This window comes from Rhodamnia argentea, chromosome 10 (genome assembly GCF_020921035.1).
Source record: "Rhodamnia argentea isolate NSW1041297 chromosome 10, ASM2092103v1, whole genome shotgun sequence".
In the NCBI taxonomy this organism is placed as follows: Eukaryota; Viridiplantae; Streptophyta; class Magnoliopsida; order Myrtales; family Myrtaceae; genus Rhodamnia; species Rhodamnia argentea.
The window spans coordinates 12,187,219-12,210,684 of NC_063159.1; the positions used below are offsets into that span (position 1 = coordinate 12,187,219).

At 42.8% G+C, this 23,466-nt stretch overlaps 4 protein-coding genes and 1 long non-coding RNA gene across 8 annotated transcripts; 4 read left to right on the forward strand and 1 right to left on the reverse strand.

Moving 5' to 3' along the window:
* The first annotated feature begins 1,430 nt into the window (after positions 1–1,430).
* Positions 1,431–7,151, forward strand: LOC115753930 (secoisolariciresinol dehydrogenase-like). 2 transcript variants are annotated; one of them, XR_004016918.2, is made up of 3 exons: positions 1,431–1,535; positions 1,786–2,685; positions 7,108–7,151. XR_004016918.2 is itself a non-coding variant. In XM_030692795.2 (2 exons), the coding sequence occupies exons 1-2, from the start codon at positions 1,498–1,500 to the stop codon at positions 2,579–2,581; spliced, it is 834 nt and encodes a 277-aa protein (XP_030548655.1). In that variant the 5' UTR covers positions 1,431–1,497; the 3' UTR covers positions 2,582–2,698. The 2 variants fall into 2 exon arrangements, 1 of the variants encoding a protein (XP_030548655.1); XM_030692795.2 differs by lacking the exon at positions 7,108–7,151 and having other exon boundaries at positions 1,786–2,698.
* LOC115753931 (secoisolariciresinol dehydrogenase-like) lies at positions 5,926–7,014 on the forward strand. Its single transcript, XM_030692796.2, has 2 exons — positions 5,926–6,009; positions 6,204–7,014. The coding sequence occupies exons 1-2, from the start codon at positions 5,972–5,974 to the stop codon at positions 6,997–6,999; spliced, it is 834 nt and encodes a 277-aa protein (XP_030548656.1). The 5' UTR covers positions 5,926–5,971; the 3' UTR covers positions 7,000–7,014.
* An 8,085-nt stretch (positions 7,152–15,236) lies between the features above and the next one.
* LOC115753894 (short chain aldehyde dehydrogenase 1-like) lies at positions 15,237–16,440 on the forward strand. Of its 2 annotated transcripts, none has more exons than XM_030692746.2 (2): positions 15,237–15,396; positions 15,500–16,440. In XM_030692746.2, the coding sequence occupies exons 1-2, from the start codon at positions 15,362–15,364 to the stop codon at positions 16,293–16,295; spliced, it is 831 nt and encodes a 276-aa protein (XP_030548606.1). In that variant the 5' UTR covers positions 15,237–15,361; the 3' UTR covers positions 16,296–16,440. The 2 variants fall into 2 exon arrangements, with proteins under 2 accessions (XP_030548606.1, XP_048127377.1); XM_048271420.1 differs by having other exon boundaries at positions 15,238–15,396; positions 15,485–16,440.
* Positions 16,441–18,437: 1,997 nt separating this feature from the next.
* LOC115753904 (MTOR-associated protein MEAK7) lies at positions 18,438–23,218 on the reverse strand. 2 transcript variants are annotated; one of them, XM_030692757.2, is made up of 8 exons: positions 22,989–23,218; positions 22,788–22,890; positions 22,609–22,713; positions 22,424–22,509; positions 21,733–21,974; positions 20,841–21,030; positions 19,548–19,731; positions 18,438–18,908 (listed from the first exon to the last, which is right to left on the reverse strand). In XM_030692757.2, the coding sequence occupies exons 1-8, from the start codon at positions 23,045–23,047 to the stop codon at positions 18,606–18,608; spliced, it is 1,272 nt and encodes a 423-aa protein (XP_030548617.1). In that variant the 5' UTR covers positions 23,048–23,218; the 3' UTR covers positions 18,438–18,605. The 2 variants fall into 2 exon arrangements, with proteins under 2 accessions (XP_030548617.1, XP_030548616.1); XM_030692756.2 differs by having other exon boundaries at positions 21,718–21,974.
* On the forward strand, positions 19,672–20,031 carry LOC115753905. Its single transcript, XR_004016915.2, has 2 exons — positions 19,672–19,793; positions 19,863–20,031. It is a non-coding gene; the product is annotated as an uncharacterized LOC115753905 (long non-coding RNA).
* Positions 23,219–23,466: the final 248 nt, after the last annotated feature.

Sequence of the window (23,466 nt, forward strand, 5' to 3'; positions counted from 1 at the left end):
TTTTTCCTCCTCCTTGAATGGCCAAACCAAGCCTTCTCTTTTCTTTGCAGTAAAGAAAAAGACGTCCAAGTTCTGTCACCTTGGGTAATTACGAAAAACACCGTCGTACCAAAAGGAAATAATAATCAAGAGCGAAGAGTCTAATCAATATTGAGTTTCGTAACGAGCTCAAATTCGAGATATAATTTAACAATTCTCTATCTTGACTTGATGTTTAAAATCAACTCATAGTGCTCATTATCCGTGCTGCTTTCCTACCGTCTCGAAAGGCGATTACTCTCTACAGACGCCAATTAGTCTCAAGCAGAGCTTGAGCTTCCCCAAAGAAACGGGCTTTATCATCATGTCTATTGAATTCTCTGCTATCACTATCTTTTTCACAACAACCTTATCTTTCGCCAAAACATCTCGAATGAAGTGATACCTGATATTAATATGCTTCGTTCGCTCATGATAAATCGGATTATACGCCAAATATATCGCACCTTAGTTATCACAATATATATATAAACACTTTTCTATTCTAACCCAAAGTCCAAGAGCAAACTCTATGACTATATCGCCTCTTTCGCTATAAAGGTTAGTGCCATGTATTCTGCCTCGGTCGACGACAAGGCAACGTGAACCTGTAATGTAAAGAAGCTAACAATATCATGTCATGTTCTTTATCATCAAGTGCATTTCCGACGTTCTTCAAATCCATTATGAGTTTATTAAATTCATCTAGGTAGGTTTCGATAGATGTACCTTCAGTATATCCGAATTGAAATATCCTCTTCAAATATATTAATGAGAGCATAAACGAAGGCGGGCGAGTGGGCCGACTCTTATTTCGATCAAGTTTATGGTCCGCCCCGAGCAAGTCGGTTTGATGCATGGAAATAATGTTAGTCCGTCAAAGAGGAAGGGAAGGAGGGATCTGCTCCAATCGCGGAAGAGGAAGATGCCTTTTTGTTTTGATCTGACAAGCCTACAAAATTTTGTAGTTAGTATTGGCTCTTCATTACGACATAGGTCTTTTCCTTTTTGGAAGCAAATTGGTCGAAGCTGACATGCGACCACACGACATGTACATAGGATTTTATCAGAATTTCCATTTATGAGTAAAAACCCTGACGAATGCTTATTTACATCTCTTTTCTACTATGCCGTTCGTTCAGCAAATATTTACTAATCCATTAGGTGATTTCTTTCGTTTCTTTACTAATTTATGATTCCTCGTAAGAAGGGAGTTCAACCACAACGTGTATTTTGTCCAAATAAAATCTTCTTAATATACAGACTGGCCAAGAATTTCCAATTAGTCGCCCCAAGGAAGAGAACCTTCGCACATGGAGCTCCAAAAGAGTACATTTTTACGGTGAGCGATGCTTTTTTTAACGGTGAATTAGGTGCTTCGTTGTCCTATATAAGAAGCTCCATTCGATCTCTCTTCATCATTAGATTTTACCCTACCCAACAACACCACCAGTCTTCTTCTCCACTTTGCGTGCAACAATGGCGGGCTCTTCATTCATCTCCGCTGTCGCTAAACGGTGAGTGAATCATCCTCCTGCTTCACTAATTTATTATGCTCAAGCCCCACTAAGCATCTTGATTAACTGGATAATTGATCGAATCACGCCATGAGCAAGCTGATTGGCTTCTTAGTCACTTGATGAGATTTTGCCACTTTGTTTGGTAATTCCACTTCTGAGTGAAAAACAAGAGTCTTTTTTGTGCATTCCTCTATGGGGTTGAGCTACTAAACAGCTTTGATGTTGATACATTTCTCAAAATTCACAGGCTGGAGGGCAAGGTTGCGCTAATCACTGGAGGAGCCAGCGGGATCGGCGAGATCACCGCAAGAGTCTTTGCCCACCATGGCGCCAAGGTCGTCATTGCTGACATCAACGACGCGCTCGGCCACTCCGTCTGCAACTCCCTCAGCCAGGACACCGCATCCTACGTCCACTGCGATGTCACCGATGAGTCCCAAATCAAGGCTGCCGTTGCCGAGGCCGTCTCCGTCTATGGTAAGCTTGATATCATGTTCAACAACGCTGGGATCGCGGACCCGAACAAGAACCGCATCATCGACAACGACAAGGCCGACTTCGATCGCGTCCTTGCCGTGAACGTGACCGGCGTCTTCCTCGGGGTGAAGCACGCGGCGCAGGCCATGATCCCGGCGCGGCGCGGCTGCATCATCAACACCGCCAGCCTCAGCTCCGGAATCGGCGGCGCTGCCTCGCACGCCTACACGTGCGCGAAGCACGCGGTGCTGGGCCTGACGAGGAACGCCGCGGTGGAGCTGGGGCAGTTCGGGATCCGGGTCAACTGCCTGTCGCCGTACGCCTGCGTGACCCCGCTGGCGACCAAGTTCGTCGGTGTGGGCCCCGCGGAGCTGGAGGCGGCGATGGACGCGGTGTCGAACCTGAAGGGGGTGACGCTGAAGGCAGAAGACGTGGCGAACGCCGCCCTGTTCTTGGCGAGCGACGAGGCCAGGTACGTCAGCGGCCACAACCTGTTCATCGACGGCGGCTTCAGCGTCGTCAACCCATCTTTCAACATGTTCCAGTATCCCCCCGAGGAGGCCTGATTGGGCCGGGTCGGTTCGCATGTGCGCCCCATGACCGTGACATGATTCCTAGTCGACATAATTCAAAAATAGCCTGATTTTCGGGTCAGGTCGTGGACTTAAAGGCCCACACGGTGACATTGAGTTCATTTTCATATGAGGCACATAGGATTCTTTCACAGACGTCTCGTGTGTCGAGCTCGGTTGTACTCTGTCTAATAGTACCAAATTACCAATAGTTAATAATGAAACAGGCTAGGCGTACGAGGTAATGCATGCTAAACTAATTTTATTGTAAATATTTGATAAGTGATTGGTGGCGAACTAGACAAAATCGGCGACCGTTGATGCCAGGACTCGGCTTCCGAAAAACTAAACAAGCACGGCGATGTTTTATTACCATATCCTTGCAGCAAGTTGTCTTATTACGTTCCTAGCACTGCGCATCGGTAGTCACACTTCTGTTATGTACACAGCTATTCACGTTGTTAGGCAGAAGAAGGCAAAGAGCATAAGGTGTGATGGTCATTATTAAATGCTATAAATCGGCTTAAGGTGACTTTGGCATGCAAGAGGGAATTAATGTGTCGGTGAACGAAATTAACTTTGTTTCCGACCCCCCAAAAAAGAAAAAAAAAAAAAGCTAAATAAACTCATTGCCCCTACCTATGGTCCATTTAGTATGTACGATAATCTTTTGAATCAGAATCACACATGAAACAATCCAGAGCAGAGAAACTGTCCTTTGCAGCTGGTACCGTCCAATTAACGAGCTATATCATATAAAACTTTTGGTGCTCTGACTCCCTTCAGGCTTCCGCCTTGCATTGGCGCATGGAGGTCACGAATGCCCGATTTGCTGACGAGAAATGTAAACCAATCTGGATCGAATGCCTTGGTAAAAATGTATGCTAGTTGAAGTAAGTGGGTATGTGCTGGGGTTCTAGTTGCCCCGGACTTTAAATGTTCCGTACAAAGTGGCAGTCAATCTCAATATGTTTTGTTCGTTTGTGAAATATCGGGTTTGTCATGATGTGTAAGGTGACTTGGTTATCTCAATAAAAACCCATCGGTTTGTTGTGCTATATATCGAGAGAGGCAAGTAAAGTTTGCAACCAACAGCGCAATATTCAGCTTCAACAAAGGATTGCGATATCATGTTCTGCTTCTTAGTTCTCCAAAAGACTGAACAACCACTAAGCGTGAAAAAATAACTACTAAACGATCGTCGAGTGATCGGGCAACTTGCCAATTGGAGTCGCAAAAGGTAATCAAGCAAAGTGCAGTCGGGACCAATAACAGAATCCCTTGTCTTTGATTTTTCTTCAGATATCGAAGAACTCGTATCGGATTTCCACTGCTGCTTCTGCGGTGGAAAGTTACGTGGACATGATAACATAATTCACCCCGAATGATGGTGGGATATAGTAGACTTCCCATTAATCTTTGATAACGACTTGGTTTTGTCATGTTAGGTCCGATTGTTGTAGCTAGCCAGCGTTGTTGCCTCATTGGAGAAGTCGCTGGTTTAGATGCTAGCAAGCCTCATTACGATAGGATTTCACGTACATACTTTCTTTGGCACAGAAATAATCTCAACGTCATCCGTGTCACTTCAATTCCCCAAAAGTACTTTAATTGCCCGAGGTCCTTGATACAAAGGCACTCATCAAGAGATCGTTTGGACGCTGCACGGGTTGTGAATTATTTCCTGCCAAGATGAGATCGTCAACATTCACTAACTCGGCTAAAAAAGCACGCCATGAGAATAGGTGAACTACGAGTAATCTATTAATGATTGAGAAAAATCATGCTCCCCCAATGCATTAGAGATTTTTGAAAATCAATTTCGAGATGTCTGTCAAAGGCCATGAAAGAACTTTTATAATCGACATACATGATTCTAGCTCGTTGTCATGAAACCTAGTGGAGGTTTCATATAAACTATCTTATCCAAGTCGCCTTGTAGAAACACGTTGTTGACGTCCATCCGACACAACTACCAATTTCGCGCCAATGCAATTGCAAGCGGGCATAGTGCAGTGCAGTGACCTTTAGTTATCGATGCAAAGGTTTCATAGAAGCTCATATCCCTTCGCAACAAGACAAGCTATATCTCATTCGATACCGCCATCAGCTCAACGCTTCATTTTGTAAACCTACTTGCACCCTATGGGTTTCTTACCCTCCGGCAAAGTTGCCAGAGTCTAAATCTCATTATCTTTGAGTACTTTAATTTCTGCCGCCATAAATTCTCTCCACAAAGGATTTGTAATAGCCTCAAATGTAAAATTCGACGACAACTTAAAAAAGCGATGTAAATCGTCCTTAAGAAACAAACTTCTCAATTGGATAGACTGTATCCGAAGATATCAAAGGATTGGGCTGAGGAGTTTGGGTCTCTGTTTGGGCCTTATTGCCCACGTAATCTCGGAGATGTTATATTTGTCCCGGTACGTTTTTCCGCCGCATTGGAACGATTCGGTCGGCTTGGATCCGAACGATTCCTGGGTTCTCTCTCTTGTCCTGTCCAAGCGCTCGCCGCATGATTCTTGAATAGAGTTCCTTTCGGAGTCTCAACCTCCTCCACCAATTTTATTAGTTTCTTTGCACGGCCGTCTTTGTCATTTTGTTGATTCAATTGGGAAGCAGAACTATACGATCCGTTAGCCAGAGGATTGCCGGATCCATCCATAGAAATACTCTCTCACCGCACGGATTGCATGATTTACGAGCGTGATTTTGATTGTGTTTCAAGGAGCGTCATAAATCACAAAGGGTACGGAGGCCCGCTTTTTCGACAAATAAAGACGAGCATAAAGCGGAGGCGGGCGAGCGGGCCGGCTCTTATTTTGATCGAGTCATGGTCCGCCCCAAGCAAGTCGGGTTCGATGCCTGGAAATAATGGAGCCCCGTTAAAAAGAGGTAGGGAGGGGAAGGATCTGTTTCGATCGAACAAGAGGAAGATGCCATTTTGTTTTCATTCGGGCAAAGCCTCTATGAATTAATAGTAGGTATTGGCTCTTCATTACAACATAGGTCTTTCCTTTTTTGGGGAAACAAAGTGGCCGAAGCTGACATGCGACCACACGAAATGTACATGGGATTTCATCAGAATTCCCATTTTTCAGTGCGAACCCAATTCGAGTGCTTATTTACATCTTTTTCTCTATGCTGCCATCTAAGATACTCACAATATTGCCATTTATTTGGTAAATATTTACTAATCTATTGCGTCATTTCTTTCGTTTCTTTAGTAATTTATGAGTCCTCGTAAAAGCAGATCTCAATTGTGCCGCTCGATTATATTTTACAATCAGTGACGATTCTTTTAATGGTGAATTAGGTGCTTAATTGTCCTATACAACAACAAGAACAACAAAAGTCTTCCTCTACACTTTATGTGCAACAATGGCGGGCTCTTCATTCATCTCCGCCGTCACTAAAAGGTGAGTGATTTGTGCTCCTGCTTCATTAATTTATTATGCTCAAGCTCCACTAAGCATGTTGATTAACTGGATAATTGATCGAATCGCGCCATCAGCAAGCTGATTGGCTAATTCATCACCAAATGAGATTTTGCCACAATGGATTTGAGTTACTAAACAGCCTTCTTGTTTAATGCATTTCTCATATTTCACAGGCTAGATGGAAAGGTTGCGCTAATCACCGGAGGAGCCAGTGGAATCGGCGAGATCACGGCACGAGTCTTTGCCCACCACGGCGCCAAGGTTGTCATTGCCGACATCAATGACGCGCTCGGCCACTCTGTCTGCGACTCCCTCGGCCAGGACACCGCCTCCTTCATCCACTGTGATGTCACCGCTGAGTCCCAAATCAAGGCCGCCGCAGCCGAGGCCATCTCCGTCTACGGCAAGCTTGACATCATGTTCAACAACGCTGGGATCGTCGACCCGAAAAAGAGCCGCATCATCGACAATGAAAAGGTCGACTTTGATCGCGTCCTCGCCGTGAACGTCACAGGCGTCTTCCTTGGGGTGAAGCATGCGGCACAGGCCATGATCCCGACACGGCGCGGCTGCATCATCAACACCGCCAGCATGAGCTCCGGTGTCAGCGGCGCTGCCTCGCACGCCTACACATGCGCGAAGCACGCGGTGCTGGGGCTGACGAGGAACGCCGCGGTGGAGCTGGGGCAGTTCGGGATCCGGGTCAACTGCCTGTCTCCGTATGCCTGCGTGACGCCGCTAGCGACCAAGTTCGTCGGCTTGGGCCCGGCGGAGCTGGAGGCGACCATGGACTCATTGTCGAACCTGAAGGGGCTGACGCTGAAGGCGGAGGACGTTGCGAACGCCGCCCTGTTCTTGGCAAGCGATGAGGCGAGGTACGTCAGCGGCCACAACCTGTTCATCGACGGTGGTCTCAGCATCGTCAACCCATCATTCAACATGTTCCAGTATCCTCCCGAGGAGGCCTGATTGGGCCGAGTCGGTTGGCATGTGCGCCCCATGACCATGACATCATTCCTAGTCGACATAAGTCAAACATGGCCTGATTTTTGGGTCAGGTCATAGATTTATTTGAAGGCCCGCGGGGACATTGATCAGCTGAAAAACAAGGGAAGAGTTCACATGAAGGGTTCATTTTCATGTGAGCCACATAGGGTTCTTTCACAGACACATCATGTGTCTAGCAAAGTTGTCTTCTGTCTAATGACACCAATAATAAATAATTAAACATGCTAAACTAATCTAACTATAAAAATTTGATTAGTGTTTGGTGGCTAACTAAACAAAAATCGGCAACCATTGACTCCGGGACTCGCGTTCCGAAGAACTAAACAAGCACGGCGATGTCTTATTACCATATCCTCAAAGCAAGTTGTATTGTATTACGTTGCTAGCACAGCGCATCAGTAGTCACAGTTATGTACACAGCTATTCAAGTGGTTAGGAGAAAAAGGAAAAATTGCATAAGGTGAACGAATAACCGTGTTGCCTTGCGGTCCATCTAGTGAGTATGGTTATCTTCTGAGTCAGAATATCACATGAAACGATCGAGAGCGGTGAAACCGTCCTTTGCTGCTGGTACCGTCCAATTAATAAGAGCTATCATATATAGCTTTTGGTGCTCCAACTCCCGTCAGGCTTCGGCCTCGCATTGGCACATAGAGGTCACGAATGCCCAACTTGCTGAGGGGAAATGTAAACCGATCTTGACCGAATGCCTTGGTAAAATTGTGTGCTAGTTGAAGCATAGTGGCTATGTGCTCGGTTCTATTTGCCCCGGACTTTACATGTTCTGAACAAAGTGGCAATTAATTTCAATATGTTTTGTTCGTTCGTAAAACACTATATTTGTCCCGATGTGTAAGGCAGCTTGATTGTTGCAATAAAGATCCACCGATTTGTTGTGCAATATCTTGAGTGAGGCAAGTAAAATACACAACCAAATCGCCGCCGTTAACTGGGGCTTCGGTCGCCAGGTCCCTCGTCATCAGATCACCAACTTCCTGGACCTTCCGGCACTTAAGTTGTGGTAGTTGCGACAGCGCTATATTCAGGTTCAGCAGAGGAAGGGGAAACTGTGGTATGCTTCTTAGTTCTCCAAAAGAATGGCCAACCAACAAGCATGACTACATAACTAGTGACTGATTATCGAGTAATTGGGGCGACTTGCTCAATCAGAATCACATGAGGTAATTAACAGAATCCCTTGTCCTTGGTTCATCTTAAGATGTCAAAAAACGCGTACAGCAACTTCCTATTGCTGCTTCTTCGGTTCCTATATGAACCGGGAAAGTCTGTTGATAGAAAACATAATTCATGGCAGGTCTGATTACTGTCGCTAGCTGGTGTTGTTGCTTCATTGGAGAAGTCATTGCTGCTAACAAACCGGCATTTAGATAGGATGTCAAATGCTTACTTCTTTGGCACAGAATTTAATCCCAAAGTCGTTCGCGTCACTTCAATTCCCAAAAAGCTTCTTTAATTGGCCGAGGTCCTTGAAATGAAGACACTCCTCAATGTATCGTTTGAGCGGTGCACATGGTTTTGAATTATTTCCTGCCAAGATGAGATCATCAACATTTACCAACAAGGCTAAAAAGGTACCGTCGTGAGAATAGCTGAACTAGAAGTAGTCTATTTATGATTGAGCAAAGCCATACACCCTCAATGCATTAGAGAATTTTGGTAACCGATTTCCAGATGCCTGTCAAATACCATGTAAGAACTTTTATAATCGACAAACATGATTCTAGCCATTGTTGTAGAACTTGGTGAGTGAAAGTTTCATAAAAACTATCTCATCCAAGTCATCGCGTAGAAATGGGTTGTTGACGTCCAGCTGATGCGGCTCCCAATTGTGATACAGTACAACTGCAAGGAGACACCATACAGTGACTGGTTTAGTCGGAGGTGCAAAGAAGACACCATACAGTGACTAGTTTAGTCATAGGTGCAAAGGTTTCATGGAAGTTCATGCTCTCTACCTAGATGAATTTCTCAGCGGCAAGACGAGCTTTGTATCGTTCAATATTTCCATTAGCTCAATGCTAGATTTTGTAAACCTATTTGCACCCTATGGGTTTCTTACCCTCCAACAAAGTTGCCAGAGTCCAAGTCCTATTATCTTCGAGAACTTTAATTTCCGCCCACACTATTTCTCTCCACGTAAGATTTCTAATAGTGTCAATGTAATTTATGGGCTCAATATCAGAATCAGCAGCAACTAAAAAAATATGATGTGAGGCTCAGTAAATCGTTCTTAAGAAATAAACATCTCAATTGGATAGATTGTACGTGAAGATATTGAAGGAGTGTAATGAAGAGTTAGGGTCTATGTTTAGGCCTTACAGCACACATGATCTCGGAGGTGAGCCGGCTATTTTTTCTGTTATCCTACATCTCTCTTTGTCCATTTTTCTTCATGAATTGAGCTTGGCACCCTTCCTTCCTCCCCTTAAGGTTTGATTCTGCCCACCATCAAAAGACGCCAGCTCTCGAGGTGGTATTAGAAGAAGAAGAGAGGTTTGATCCTCGTGTGCAGGTTCTGGACCAAATGAGAAAATCAACGTGGTAAAAAACGGCATCACGATGCGGGATACCAATAGGAAAATGCTTAGCTGACCGTCCTACTAAGTTAGACGATCGAACAATCAACTAATGACCACAAATTTTTTAATGATACCGGATCACTTGCTGATGCGGTTTCATCATTTTGACTCCACATCCCTCATCCCCCTTTTTTATTTACTTTTATGTGTTTTTATTGTAAGCTAAAATTAGAAGACAAAGTATAAAAAATAATTATGTTTTTTTTTAGTTATTAAGAATTAAGACAAGCTAATATGACATTCCGTAAAATTGATAGACCCATGCGCACCCCATATTAGCGTGATATGCTTATCGACCAAAAGTCCACATCCGACATGTACGCACCACATATTCGCATAATATGCTTGTCAATTGGATATGGTTTATTAAAACCTTGATTGCGTGAGCCCTTTTATAATTTTGTCTTTTAATTTTAGCTTACAATAAAAAAATATATAAAAATAAAAATAAAGGAAAAGGAATTGGGCAATCAAAATGATGAAATCGGATCGACAAGTGATCCGGTTTCAACAAACGACATTTGTGGTCATTAGTTGACCGTCCCACCGTCTGACCTGGTGTGGCGGTCAGCTTAGCTAGTTCCATACCAATAATTCTTTAGTTTCCATATAATGAACTTTTCTACCTTTCATGTCATATGGATATCCTATAAATACATATTTTCTCGCCCTTTCTTCAAACTTAACTTTGTCCTTTGATGGTTGGTGAGCATAGCATAGTACACCAAAAACTCGCAAATGACTGTAATTTAGGGTTTTCCCAAACAAAAGCTAGAAAGGCATTTTTCTAAATAATAACGCGATCGGAGCATAAAGTCATCGGTATACATTCTCCCCAAAACGGATTAATAAACTCGCTTGTAAACTCTCTAATTAGCTAAATTTATAGCGGATTCTTTGTAGCTACAGTGGAGTAGGTATGATACTCGGACTGAACCACATAAATATATGGTGTCATTTTTATTCCCTGTTAATTTTCTTTGGTAATCTCGTCATTTCCTGTTCAATATGACATTGCAAGATCCGGTCTTAGGCAGGCCGGTGACTTTTGATGGAGTACGAAAATTGAGAGAGAGGAGGCAGGTGGTTGGGAAGATCGGCAGCCTTAGTAACTCCGTTGATGAGGATCGAATCAGATCGGATTGGAGCGGAGCGGAGCTTCATATAACATGGTGGATATATAATCCGATCCTGCGTCGTTTGAGTCTGCTCATGAATACATACAAATCGCTCCGTCCACGGCGTGAATGTGTACCATCCATCGAAGGGGGTTGATAGAAGTCAACAACTTCAATCGTCTCAAAGCTTTCTCTGCTTCTCTCGATGGGACGAATAAATGACGGTATGGGTCGGGTACGGGCTCCTGGCCACATGATAGATGCTTGCTCTCAGGATCTTTGCTCGATCAATTATGATGGCCCCGTCAAATTTCTTCCCTTCTGAAGTTTGAAAATTGTGACTGGCCTATCTATCCGTACTCTTCTGGAATCCATGTGCATGTTAAATGTGCCTTCCAAAAGTTAGCTCTCAATCGTACCATGTTCCCGAAGTTCCTAATTAACAAAAAAAAAAAAGACATAAAAAATTCATGAACTTTGACTTAACGTGCAATGCTATTCTTAAATTTTTAATTTTTCAATGTGATCCTTGAACTTTAACCCAATGTATAATATGGTCCCTAGACATTTGGCAAATGTCTAGTCTATATGAAAATGTTCAATTTTATCACCGATCTTTGAATTAATGAAAGGACAACACTAAATATTTTCATGTAGTGAGGGACGACATTGAACTTTTTCATATACTTCGTGAACTAAATTGAATATGTACCAAAACTTCCAGGATCATATTGAACAAATTAAAAGTTCGGAGATCACATTACATATTTGGTTGAAGTTTAAAAATAGCATACACGTTGGGCCAAAGTTTAAAAATTATTTGTGTCAATACTGCTAAGAAGAATGACCATTGTCATTCGCAATCTACTCCTAATGAGTGAAGAACATACTTAGTGGATGTCATGCGTCGTGTTGAATAATGGGTTGACGATTGAGGATGGAGATAATCGTACACGTGGAAGGATCCATTCATTCGATTTGTACAGGTGCTTTGATCATAACACGGCAAACTTCATGTTCGAAGCTACAAGGAAGAGAAAGTGAGAAGCTGTGTTATAACTTATTTATGTCACTCGATGATTGAATAACACATATATTGAGTGATGGCGTGGAACGTGATGTTTACCATAGCAAAGTTGTTCCTAATCATTTCAATTATTACAACTTTTTCTCGTAATAGTTTTATTCATCAATTACAAAATTCAAGTCAGGCATAGAACGGTGTCTCTATTCAAACACAGGTATTCAAAATTTTGTATGGCCTGATGTCTCTGCATTGAGGACTTATGACCAAATAATTTCATTATTCGACACAAGAGTCTCGAATACCAATCTTTGTTTACACTTTGAATGTATAAGGACGCTCATGTAAATGTATATTTTATCTTAGTGTACATATGCACAAATTTTATCGTCCCTTTGAGAAACTTATTAGATCATGTTCAACGAACACCGGCTTGTCCAATATGGGTTCTTAAAACATAGTCCCACTCGGACCCTCGTTGGGATGGCGCAACACGCCTTGCGACGCTAGGGGTCGGCCACCCTGTCAATCGATGATGGGGATTACGCAATCCCAAGCTATCACCAGGCCAAGATTGTACAATCCTAAGCTAAATTTGGATTCAAGTCGGGGTGGTCCATGCCCAATTTCAGCGACCCTAGCGACCGCCAGCAACGGTTCACCAGCCCTCGCTAGTGCACGGGTGTCATCGACACTGCCCCCCAATTGCCTCCAATGTCTTCTCTTTTCCTCTCACTCTTAGAGTTTGTTTTTTTTATTTTCAATATTTTTTTTTGGGTAAGGAAAGTTACATGCAAGCACCAATTTATCCTGTTAGCATTGACATAGGGCTCATTCGTCAGTCCATACCATTATTCTCAATTCTAATTTAACGAAAGGACCAACTTGAACAAAAAAAATATATACTAAATGCACAAAAATAGTTCCATGACATGATTGGACAATTTGTAAAAGCTCAGGAACTTGCTATGAATGCATCGTTGGAAGAATCTAACAGCTTATATCATTTCTCCTAAAACCTAACTAATCTCATTGCAAAAAGGTTGCCAAGAACAGTAACACGTAGCCGTAGATCGAAGTGCATTTTCGTTTTAAATTTCTGGGTACCTCAATCCTTTTTGTTTGCAAAAGGATTGAACCACAACGTTGCAAATTAATCCTTGTAATCACTAGCAGACAACCCGCAAGACCCATTAAGAATCCCAACTCAAACCTCCAAACAAAAGGGCATCATTCGATCACAATAAGCTTGGAACTCCATCTTTGCCAACTCTTTACCCGACATCCCACATTATTCTGAACGAACATCTGCTAAATTTTAGCGTACCGCTCCTGTAATTTAGCGCGACACGTCGCATTCATCGTTTTCATATCGGAGCTCGCATACCCAGGAACCCTAAAGCTGTAATAATCACGATTTTCCCTTTTCTTGTGCTAGGGTTTCTAGGTGTCGTATTATCACATCGGCGGAGTCCGAGAGAAAAGACACGAAGCGGGATATTCAAAAGCGTCACGTTCTCGTGCCGGTTCTGTACTAAGAGAAATGGGGAAATTTAATAGAGGTCGTTTCGAGCCAAAGGGCAAGTTGCGCACATTTTCTATTGTCGACAAAGCGTGGCCACGCTTTGCTTTAAATTCTGGATCAGAGCATTGATTTTGGACGATTCTTCGTCAGCTTATCTGGTAGCAGTTGGAGCGTCCGCCTTGGCCTTCATCTGTTGATGAATTCCTTCCCATGCTGCAGTAAGTTTCTTGCTTTATTTGTTTACAAGAATTTCCGTTCTTGTTTCTGTACGTGTTCGAATGCTACGCAAGGCTAACTTTCGCATTTCAAACTAAATGTCTTTTTCCGTCTTAGTCGGGAATACATTGTACACGATGGGAAATGGATCCCCTGACAATGTTAGGGGTGACATTAATCAAAGGCCATCCAGTTTCAAAATGAATAGCTTGATTCGATTCATGTTACCTTTTTAAAAGGAGGGAAAAATATGAGTGGAAATTTTTAAAAATTTTGAAGAGGTGACATGAATCAAATCGGACCGTTCATTTTGATTTGGACGACCCGATTTGATTAATGTCACCCCTAACATTGCAATGTTAAGGGATCCAGATTTGTGCACAACGAGCTTAGTATTCTCGAGAAATCGTGGATGTCCTAATCATGTCCTTTTGAACCGACCTTTCGCTAGCAGCTTAACACTTTCACGTTTGAAAGAGATGAGTGGATCCTATGTAGAGCGATGTGGGATTTATGTATAGCTATCTTTGCAAATTGAGAACTTCGTTTGGTTCGACTCCAGCTCTGCAAGGATTAATCTTATCTCCTAGCTCTCTCGGAAAATCTTTCTTAGGCCTTCTAGCCACTTTGTGCTGCTTGCCTCGCGGCTTGCTTGCCTCATGGATTTTCATCTATACGGTGCAATTTTGACCTTGTTGGGGTTGGCCCACATCGGTTGTGGAAGGGGCCGGTGGTCCATTATAAGTATGAGGGAAAATCTCATCCTTTGAGCTAGCTTTTGAGATGAGAAATGCCCAAGACCGCCCTACAGACCTCACCAGCCATCATAAAGAGAAATTTGTGATGCGGGAGCTACATAGTTCTTGAGCATCTAGTGAGCGTGCAACATCACCAAAATGCATATGACCCGTTAGATTCGATACGCCCCATCGGATCCGAAAGTTAAAATTCATTTCAGCACACACAATCTATGTATATATGTCGAAAGTTCGGAAACATATACACAAACAAGTGTACATTTGATACATAGAAGCTCCATCTCTTGACATTTCAAATGTTGAGGAGAACGATTGTCTAAATGAAGCTGAAAGCAAGTCATATTATCATTTGAATCCCAGAGCTCCCTCTCTTCCCTCTGTTTAACATCCACATTTTATGGCCCGACCAAAAAAAAGAAAACATCCACATTTTATGGATGCATTTATTTTATACAACAGAATCATTTTTTAGGAAAATAGTTAATTTTTATTTGTTCGGTGATTTAGGGGAAGTAATTTCCTTCTTTCTAGAAGGGGAAGTAATTTTCCCCCAATCTAAACTTACCATTCTCAGTCCATGAAAAGCATTTTTCACGGATCGATTAGTTTTTCGTTATCCAAACATCGCAAAATCGAAAGACAATTTCTCGAAAACAGTTTTTCTTTAAATAAATGGACCCTATATTACACTTGAAACGGGACAACATGAATCACAATCATGGTTAACAATTCATGGTCATATACTTACTTCTGTATACCAATCTTTGTAAACTTGTTTGTCGTCGGCATTCTTACCTGACAGCCCAGCTTGAGCTGGCAAAAAATCAACGAATTACGCCAGTTTGACTAATCCTGAAAACAGGAAAAAGACAAATCCGTCGTGGCAATCTTTAATTTGGCGCTCCCCATGAAAAGCTATGACGACAAGGGTCGTCGGTTCAACATCTTTGACCAGTACAGTCTTTGGACCCTATAAATCTCCCCCATGCGAGACAACATCGACCCATCAACTTTCCCACAAATCGCGAGAATCCCAAGAACCTTGCTTCATTAAAGTCTCAGAAGAAAGAAACAAAGAAAACATGAACGGTTCGTCTGCAGCTCTTGCTCCAAAAAGGTAAGCGTACATCACTCAACTTCCTCCTGGTCAATCGTCCTGCCTCTTTCTGTTTTCTCGCTTGATGTACTAATGTGGCTCGACAAAGTTCCTCTGGTTCCAGATTAGAAGGCAAAGTGGCCATTATCACAGGCGGAGCAAGCGGCATTGGCGAGAGCACCGTCCGGTTATTCGTCAGGCACGGCGCTAAAGTCGTGGTCGCGGACGTCCAGGACAAACTGGGCAAATCCCTGTGCGACGAGCTCGGCGCCAAGGACGCCGTTTCGTACGTCCACTGTGATGTCACGAGCGATGTCGACGTCGAGAATGCCGTGAACTTTGCGGTCACCAAGTATGGCAAGCTCGACATAATGTACAACAATGCTGGCATCGCTGGGAAGGTCTATCCGACCATCCTCGACTCTGACAACGAGGACTTCAAGAGGGTTCTCGACATCAATGTCTACGGGGCTTTCCTTGGGGCCAAGCATGCCGCCAGGGTCATGATCCCGGCGAAAAGGGGTGTCATCCTCTTCACCGCAAGCATCGCCTCAGCATGCTGCGGCGAGTCACCGCACGCGTACACCGCGTCGAAGCACGCGGTAGTCGGGCTGATGAAGAACCTGTGCGTCGAGCTAGGGCAGTATGGGATTAGGATCAACGCTATATCCCCGTGCGGGATGGCGACGCCGTTGCTCCGGAACACCATGGGGCTCGAGAAGAGCGCCATTGAGGAGGTGCTGTGCGCGTCAGCGGTGCTGAAAGGGGTGGTGCCAGAGGCGGAGGACGTGGCGGAGGCAGCGTTGTACCTGAGCGGTGACGAGGCCAAGTATGTGAGCGGGTTGAACCTCATGGTGGATGGCGGCTACTCCACCACCAACCAGTCCTTCAAGATGGTGCTGAAGAGTTTGATGTCTTGATCTTCTAAGGTTGTATTGAAGTAGCGGCGATAACGATCTGGATAAAAGAGCATGCACGTAGTTCCCTATCCCGATTGGGGAAATAGGAGCGTTGCCCTAACACCTTATATTGTCGCTTTGATAAGAGTCGAGGAGATTTATGGCACAAGAGGTTCCGAGATCGTCACTCCTTTCCGAGAAAGTAAAGCAAAGAGTCGATGCAATCTAGCGTCGAATATCTCAATTGATGAAATCAAGTCCTGGCTATTTACTGCAAAACGATGTCCACTTCCAACATTTTTCAATTGATGTAAGCTCTAAAATTCTACTCGAAAATGCGGTTGGCTCTTCGCCCTTTACAAACAGGTGCAAGTTAAAAGTTGTGACATAAGAGATCTGTTAACGTTACGCAATCATCTTCAAGAGGAATCACCGAACGCACTTAACTTCTTCTTCTCGGAAAAGGTCGGAAACCTGGCTGCATCAATAGGAAGATCTACGACTCAGACTTCTTCTGAACTCCTTACATCTTTCGGTGAGCGCCACACATTGTTTGTTCATGCCGGATGGGAACAAGCATGTCATTTTAGTTCGGAAGTATTTAAAAAAAAAAAAAACAAAGCGAGCATGATCCGATGTACGACTTCATTTCAATCGCAATAGCGTATGGTCAGAAAATCAAATACGTCCGAGATTTTTGAAACAGCTCGTCCAACGCGTGAATGAGAAGAAATTGGTTTGGTGGGTGATTAATATTGAGGAAGGGTGAAGGTGAACGATCCTGTCGACTGCCAGAGATGCAGCGTTTAATTTTCCAGGGACCAAGTTTTACACATTTCACAGGCATTCCGTTCGGACATTAAAGATGGTAGATGTAATTTTGAAGGCCTCGACTGCCCTGGATCTTCCTCGTCAAGAAGCTTGCCCAAAGTTTGAGTCAAGTTATTTTGCTCTCTTTTTCTCGAGAATTTAACGAAGGCGAATTGTTTTTACACCGCCGCTGACAACTCGTGTTCGCACGTCGCGATCTCGACATCGCTTGTGTACCGAGTAATTACAGCTTAGTGCATGGAGGAATTACAGCTTGCTTTGTACAGGTCGGGGGCTTTCGTGGCCTTGATATTTAAGCGACGAGCGTGGAAATTTGACCAACTAATTTGAGCGGCAGATTTCAAAATCGAAAACCGCGGGCAGATGACAATAGGGACCTTGTTTGCCAGACTCTTCTCTGGCAATTTAATGATCTAGGAATAATGTGGTTTTCCATTTTTTTTTTCTCTAGCAGGGTATGAGAAAACTTTCGGGCACACATCACATCCTTGTCGCTATTTATACTTGATAGAAGCATAGACATACATAGATATTACCCGCATGTAGAAAAGAGAAGAACCAGAACCAGAACCAAGATAAAGGCTCTATTTCCTTCGTGAAAAAAACGAACGATTTAAAAAATATTTTTCTAAAAATAATTACTTGCAACACTTGAAATAATATTGCAAGAAATAAAGCCGCAATATTTTCAGCCAAGGGCTGGTCCTCTGATGATTCACCGAAACCTTGCGCGGACCAGTCCATTGCCCGTGACGTTTAAGGATGCAACATCCATCAAAAGTTAGATCGCACCTAAGTTCACTACTGATGTTTGTGATCCTTAGGATGTTTTGGTTCAGTCCTACAAGTGGAAGCCAACCCTAGAAAGCAAGGACATGGAAGGTCATACGTCACAGTCCAACCATCTGAATTGCAGAGAATTTTGATCGAACATAAACTGCTCCAATCGAAGGCAGGCCCTAATGATTCACCAAACAGCCAATTGAGTGAAACTCGACAGGCAAGGTCTGTGTAGGTGTAGCCATAACTAGAGGGAGCTGGGCTTGAATCACGAGAATACCTACTTCATCATCGATGATTGATATCCTCATCTTCACTGCCAATCTCTGCTTTGAATTTAGCCTAATGGGTTGGTGAAGGAGCAGCACTTCAAGCTTACCCGAGCTTCTGCTCTTACATTGGGCAAGTAATCTTGACACAACCACAACAGACCACCTTTGCATAAAAGAAAAAAGTTTTGGCCCCACGAGACAGGTTTTTATAAGATTGAACGAATTTTAACAATGTTCTATAGGTTAGTTCAACCCCTCAACGACCTTCATGAGTGAATTATAGGGAGCCTAGAACGAAGAGTCTATTCCGGAGATGCGCTTTTCGGAGTCGATGAAAATATGTGGCCATAGCATCTTTGTGGTAAAGTTTTCAGTCCGTACAGGAAAAAAAGTAGAAACAGTAATGACAACAAAAGCAGACGGTATACACATGTACCGAGCCATGTCCTTACTCGCTAGAATTTGCGAGACCGACCATGTTAAGCATATGGCGATCCTCCTTGAATCTCTCCAAAACGGTCCCTCTTACGGCGTCCTGCTTTTCTAGTTGCTTCTTTTGGACAACTCCCCAGCACTCGATCACTTCTGGGATAGTTCGGTTGGCTGTCGAAAGGCAGGGGCTGCCGAACGTCGTGCATGCAAACGTCTGCCCCTGGTCGAAGCTTGCTGAAATGAAGAGGCCAAAGTGATTAGCTCGCCCTCCAAAACCGATCCCATTTGGGATATCTTCAGAGCTGAAGTTCACTGCACACTGCAGAGACCAAAACCGAAACTAAACATGTTCAGGTCAATGGAACAAATAGCAAGCAAAGAAACATATGGTAAATTGCAAACTGCCAACGTCAATAAAGTAAGTAGTTTACCACCTCAAGTGGAAAAATAATGGGTGTTTCGGGCTGACAAATTTGCGCAGCTTCATCCATCGATATTTTGGAAAAACTTATCTTCTAAAGCTATAGTACAGTGATTTGCAAAGAAATGTGGCAAGAATTATTCTGGCTCTCTATTACTCTTTCGTGCAGGATTCATATAACCAAGATGTAAAATCCAGGTAGATGCGATCCAAAGAAAGCCGTTTGTTTATGGGATGTCACACAAAACAGGAAAAGCTACTTTGCAGATATCTTTTCTCTTCCTAAAGGGAGGAGGGAAATCTGTTTAATCCAACTCTACTTACATGGGAGCTGCAATTTCCAAACAAAGGATAGAATTAATCCACGTTTTGTGGAGAGCTCACAGTGAAATACACTTCCATGCATGTCACTAAGAAAAAGGATTCTTTAAGAATTTTAAACAATAAAGAACGAAGAACAGCCAACGAATTCGTTTATTTTCAACTAAAGAAGAATGGTCAGTATCAAGAATACAAGCTCCAGAAGAAGCAGCATACCCATTGTACATTTCTGTTTGCTCCAGTAGGTCTATATATGGATGCACGAGGATAAAGCTGGAAAAGAAAAGACTTCATATCTCCATAGAATTCACTGTGCCTCTCCCAAGGCTGAGAAGCATACCCTCCATATATGTGGCCTTCTCTGTCCTTAATTATCAAGATTGTTGGCCCTTCGCTGTTGCTGCAATTCCAAGCAGAAACATTAGTCATTACTCCCCCATTCAAAGTTTAGAATCTCTGTGAGTTCATTTGGAATCCTCCCCCTTGCCTAAAAAAAGCCAATTGGAACTCAGAGCGACGGGAAGGGTCAAGGAAAAGAAGGGAAAGGTACGAAACTGGAGAGAGATTTGCCATGTCAGAAGAATATTTAATTTCTAGAAGTACGGAGACGATTACAAAATAATCATAGATCAATACATGTCATAAAAGCTGGGTGCAGTCTTTTCACTGCCACTTTTGCTTGTTGTACTTGCTCAGAAAACTAAACCAAAAATTATTTGGACATTTATCTGATTATTAGTATCAGAAGCCATGAAATACTCAACAACGAAATAGGGTACTAGATATTTAGTATCTGCAAAGATCAGACAGAAAGGAAATTAAAGCAGTAGTCATCTATTAGGTCCTAAAGTCCAGTTTAGTTGACCACACATTTATATGGGAAAGAAATCAGGGACAAATTAGGCATCACTAACAAACAGAGGATCTCCAGCAACACCTCACTTAAGGTCGGCGCTTCAATCTCATTTTCCCAACCGAGAGGTCTTTAAAGCACTGCAGTTTTATAAGTCTATAAAGAAAACGCAAGCAACTTGAATACTCAACATCAGCATACCGCGAACTGATGCCCCTCAAGCAGAGGTGGCATCTCTACAAATCTATGTTTATCATTTATTAGTGCATGTAAAATCTGAAGCTGGAAACTTGGAATCAACTGCCTGGTAAAAGTCAAGCCATGCTTGTGTCTTCATGAGTGGACAACACTTCATGTCATGAGCAACAACCATTTATTGAAAGTGGGTGTGTTTTATAACATGCAAATGACATCTGTGCTGAAATCTAGGCTAGTATCCCTACAGTAAACTTTACGCCTGCTCAAATCCGGCATAGCAAAGAAATTAGGAGATCAAACATAATAACCCTATACATGTAAAAATAGAAATAAAAAAGTAAAAAATTTAAAAGAGTGGGAGAGAGAAGCATCTGCATGTCACAGAACAGAATCAGAAGAAAGTAGAAGATGAGCGATTAAACAATAGCCACAAAATAAAGATGGGGATAAAGAATTACTTGATGCTCCCCAAAAATGTGTTGAAACTGAGGCCACTGAGAGAACTGTGGTACAAGAGCTTCCATTGGTCGAGCTCTTCTTCTGAGAGAACACCTCCTATATGCCACGCATACTCTTCCTTTAAAATGATCTCACCAGAATCAGTGTGATTCCAACATGATAGATGAGGAACTTGAGCACCCGGTCTTCCTAAGCATAAAAGATTAGAGTCAAACTTCAAAGGCACTGTACAATTCAAATAAGACGATTCAGATAGGAAATTAAACAGTTGATCAACCTAGCATATCCCTCCCTCCCTCCCTCTGAAAATTATACGCTCAACCAAATCATTATGAAAGATGCCATTTCTATTATTGATGTCAAGCAACCCTATTTCTTATATGTCACTAAAGGTACAAGCCTGGCTGAGAAAATCATATCAAATCACTGCCCATCAGACCTCGACCCTCGTATAATGTGGAAAGTTTAATCCTCACAAAGAGCTCACACATTCATCTTCAATCTATTAAGATGTGTTGCCATAAGGGAGTTTCCAAAGACATTAATAGAAAGAATAAGGTCAAGCAGGATTTTCATCAAAGGAAAAATGAATGGATGAGCATTCATTTTAATTTAGATTCGGGAATATTTTGCTGCAAAGTGCAATAGAGGAGTCTTTCTTAACAGCTAACCAAAATTATTGTGATCAGTCAACGTAATGCGAGTCATCCTCTTAGATCAGTTTAGTCTTTATAAAGAGCCTACTTTGGGCGAAAAAACAACATACCAAGAGTATACTCTTTCCAATAAAAACAGTACATATACATGCACAAACAGCCAACTGCATTAGAGAGAAAACATCGCAATTTAAAAAACTTGTTTTGACACAGTTTAATCCTGGGGAAAGAGAACCTGAATCGGGAGGCACCAACAAGCTTCCGAGGAACTTCCTAACTGATGGCACAAATGCAAACCATCTTCTTGAATCCTCTAATGACATACTTTGTTCACCATTTCCATGCACATTCTCTGAGAAATTTGCAGAATCAAGAAAAAAGCAAAGATCCTCTTCTTTTGGACTCCCTCCAGTTTGCACCCTCTTGGGACTAAATACACTGTCAAACACTGTGATCATAACAGATTCCAGATCAGACCTGTCGTTGCATTCATAAAGCCATACCATCAGCACAGAAAAATAAGCAGCAAGCCAAAAGAAAAGCGGAGATTGGGAAACTTAGCATAAGCTGAACAACATAACGGCACTCACTCTCCCCTGATGAATATAAAATGGCACACCATATGCTAGAGCAAGCAAGGTATAATGTAGCTTCGACTACCGTGCCTTTTAAAGAAGAATGAGCAGCCTACTGGACAGGTCTCTTTTTACAGTTGACACTTCATACCATTTAATGGATACAGTCTAGAAGACGATCGTTCAAGCTAACATATTCATCAAAAAGTAGCGAAATAACTTCCTTATCCAAACAGTTTAAGCCACACAATCCTTACAACGAAGAAATCCGAAAGATACTTCACCGATGAATAAACCAGCATTTCCATGCATAAACATTATTTTCAGACAGACGAACACATAGATTCATACCTCGTCACATTTCCATCATCATCCACATCCAGTAACTGATAGATGAACTCCTCAATCTCATCTCCCGCCCCTTTTTCATAAGTAGCCTGCGGCATGCAAAAACGAAGCACGATCAAGTCATCCACTAACCATGTACAGTACGCAAGACCTGATTACCCACAAAATTAGATCGCAAAAGTTCTCACTTTGGCAATGATGAGGTCTTCAAAGTTAAGCCTCCCATCTTTCCTTTTCTGGGTAATCAAATCAAACAACCTCTCGCTCAGAGGGCCGTGGAGCTGAAAATATGCCTGTGCTAGAAAATCCAACCAATCGTTGGCACGTGAAACTCAGATTTACAAAGCGCAGAGAGAGAGAGAGAGACCTGGAAAACAGGGAGAGAGACGTGATGGCCATTGGTTTGGGATTGGGCGGCCAGAGAAACAAACAACGATCTAAGATCTTCCAATTCCTTCTGAGTGAAAGCTCTACGTGGGAAAGAAAGGAGAAAAGTTGACAGCTTTGAGTCACGATCACACGCAATTGAAGCCCCGAAGGTGAAGAAATTGATGGACGACAAAAGAACCTGGAGGCAGAAGCAAAGCGAGGATGGGCGTGGGGCGATTGCGATTGAGAGTTGCCCATTGTTGTCGTCCTCGCAAAATCACAAAGCAGCTTCTTCTTCTTCTTCTTCTTCCGCCGCCCGGGACAGTTTGTGTCGGTGCGGACAAGATGGAGAAGCAGCAAAACACCCGGCCGCGGCCACAAAGTCGCGGCTCCGCCATCGGAAGCCACGTGGATGACGGGATCTGCAATCACCGGTATTTATCACATTTAAATTTTTAATTTTTTTCACCGAATTATTACGCGGTACTCTTATTTTGTTCAACTAATAAATCATAAGTTATTTGATGACAGGGATTGAGTTGAATTTTTATAAATGATGAGTCAGCATATCCAATTTTCTAATCCATTTACCTTAGAAAAGGACCGACCAAAAAAACAAATTCGAATGTTAACATTTTCATGATTATTGAATGAAGTAGATTATGATATCTTAATAC

What these genes read in the sequence shown, in the direction of transcription:
- LOC115753930 (XM_030692795.2), top strand. Translation starts at nt 1,498, where the DNA reads ATGGCGGGCTCTTCATTCATCTCCGCTGTCGCTAAACG. An exon ending in ATCTCCGCTGTCGCTAAACG is followed by an intron (nt 1,536 to 1,785) that starts GTGAGTGAATCA and finishes CAAAATTCACAG; the next exon opens with GCTGGAGGGCAAGGTTGCGC.
- LOC115753931 (XM_030692796.2), top strand. Translation starts at nt 5,972, where the DNA reads ATGGCGGGCTCTTCATTCATCTCCGCCGTCACTAAAAG. An exon ending in ATCTCCGCCGTCACTAAAAG is followed by an intron (nt 6,010 to 6,203) that starts GTGAGTGATTTG and finishes CATATTTCACAG; the next exon opens with GCTAGATGGAAAGGTTGCGC.
- LOC115753894 (XM_048271420.1), top strand. Translation starts at nt 15,362, where the DNA reads ATGAACGGTTCGTCTGCAGCTCTTGCTCCAAAAAG. An exon ending in GCAGCTCTTGCTCCAAAAAG is followed by an intron (nt 15,397 to 15,484) that starts GTAAGCGTACAT and finishes GGCTCGACAAAG; the next exon opens with TTCCTCTGGTTCCAGATTAG.
- LOC115753904 (XM_030692756.2), bottom strand. Translation starts at nt 23,047, where the DNA reads ATGGGCAACTCTCAATCGCAATCGCCCCACGCCCATCCTCGCTTTGCT. An exon ending in CGCTTTGCTTCTGCCTCCAG is followed by an intron (nt 22,891 to 22,988) that starts GTTCTTTTGTCG and finishes TTTCCCACGTAG; the next exon opens with AGCTTTCACTCAGAAGGAAT. An exon ending in ACATTTTTGGGGAGCATCAA is followed by an intron (nt 19,732 to 20,840) that starts GTAATTCTTTAT and finishes TTGGAATTGCAG; the next exon opens with CAACAGCGAAGGGCCAACAA.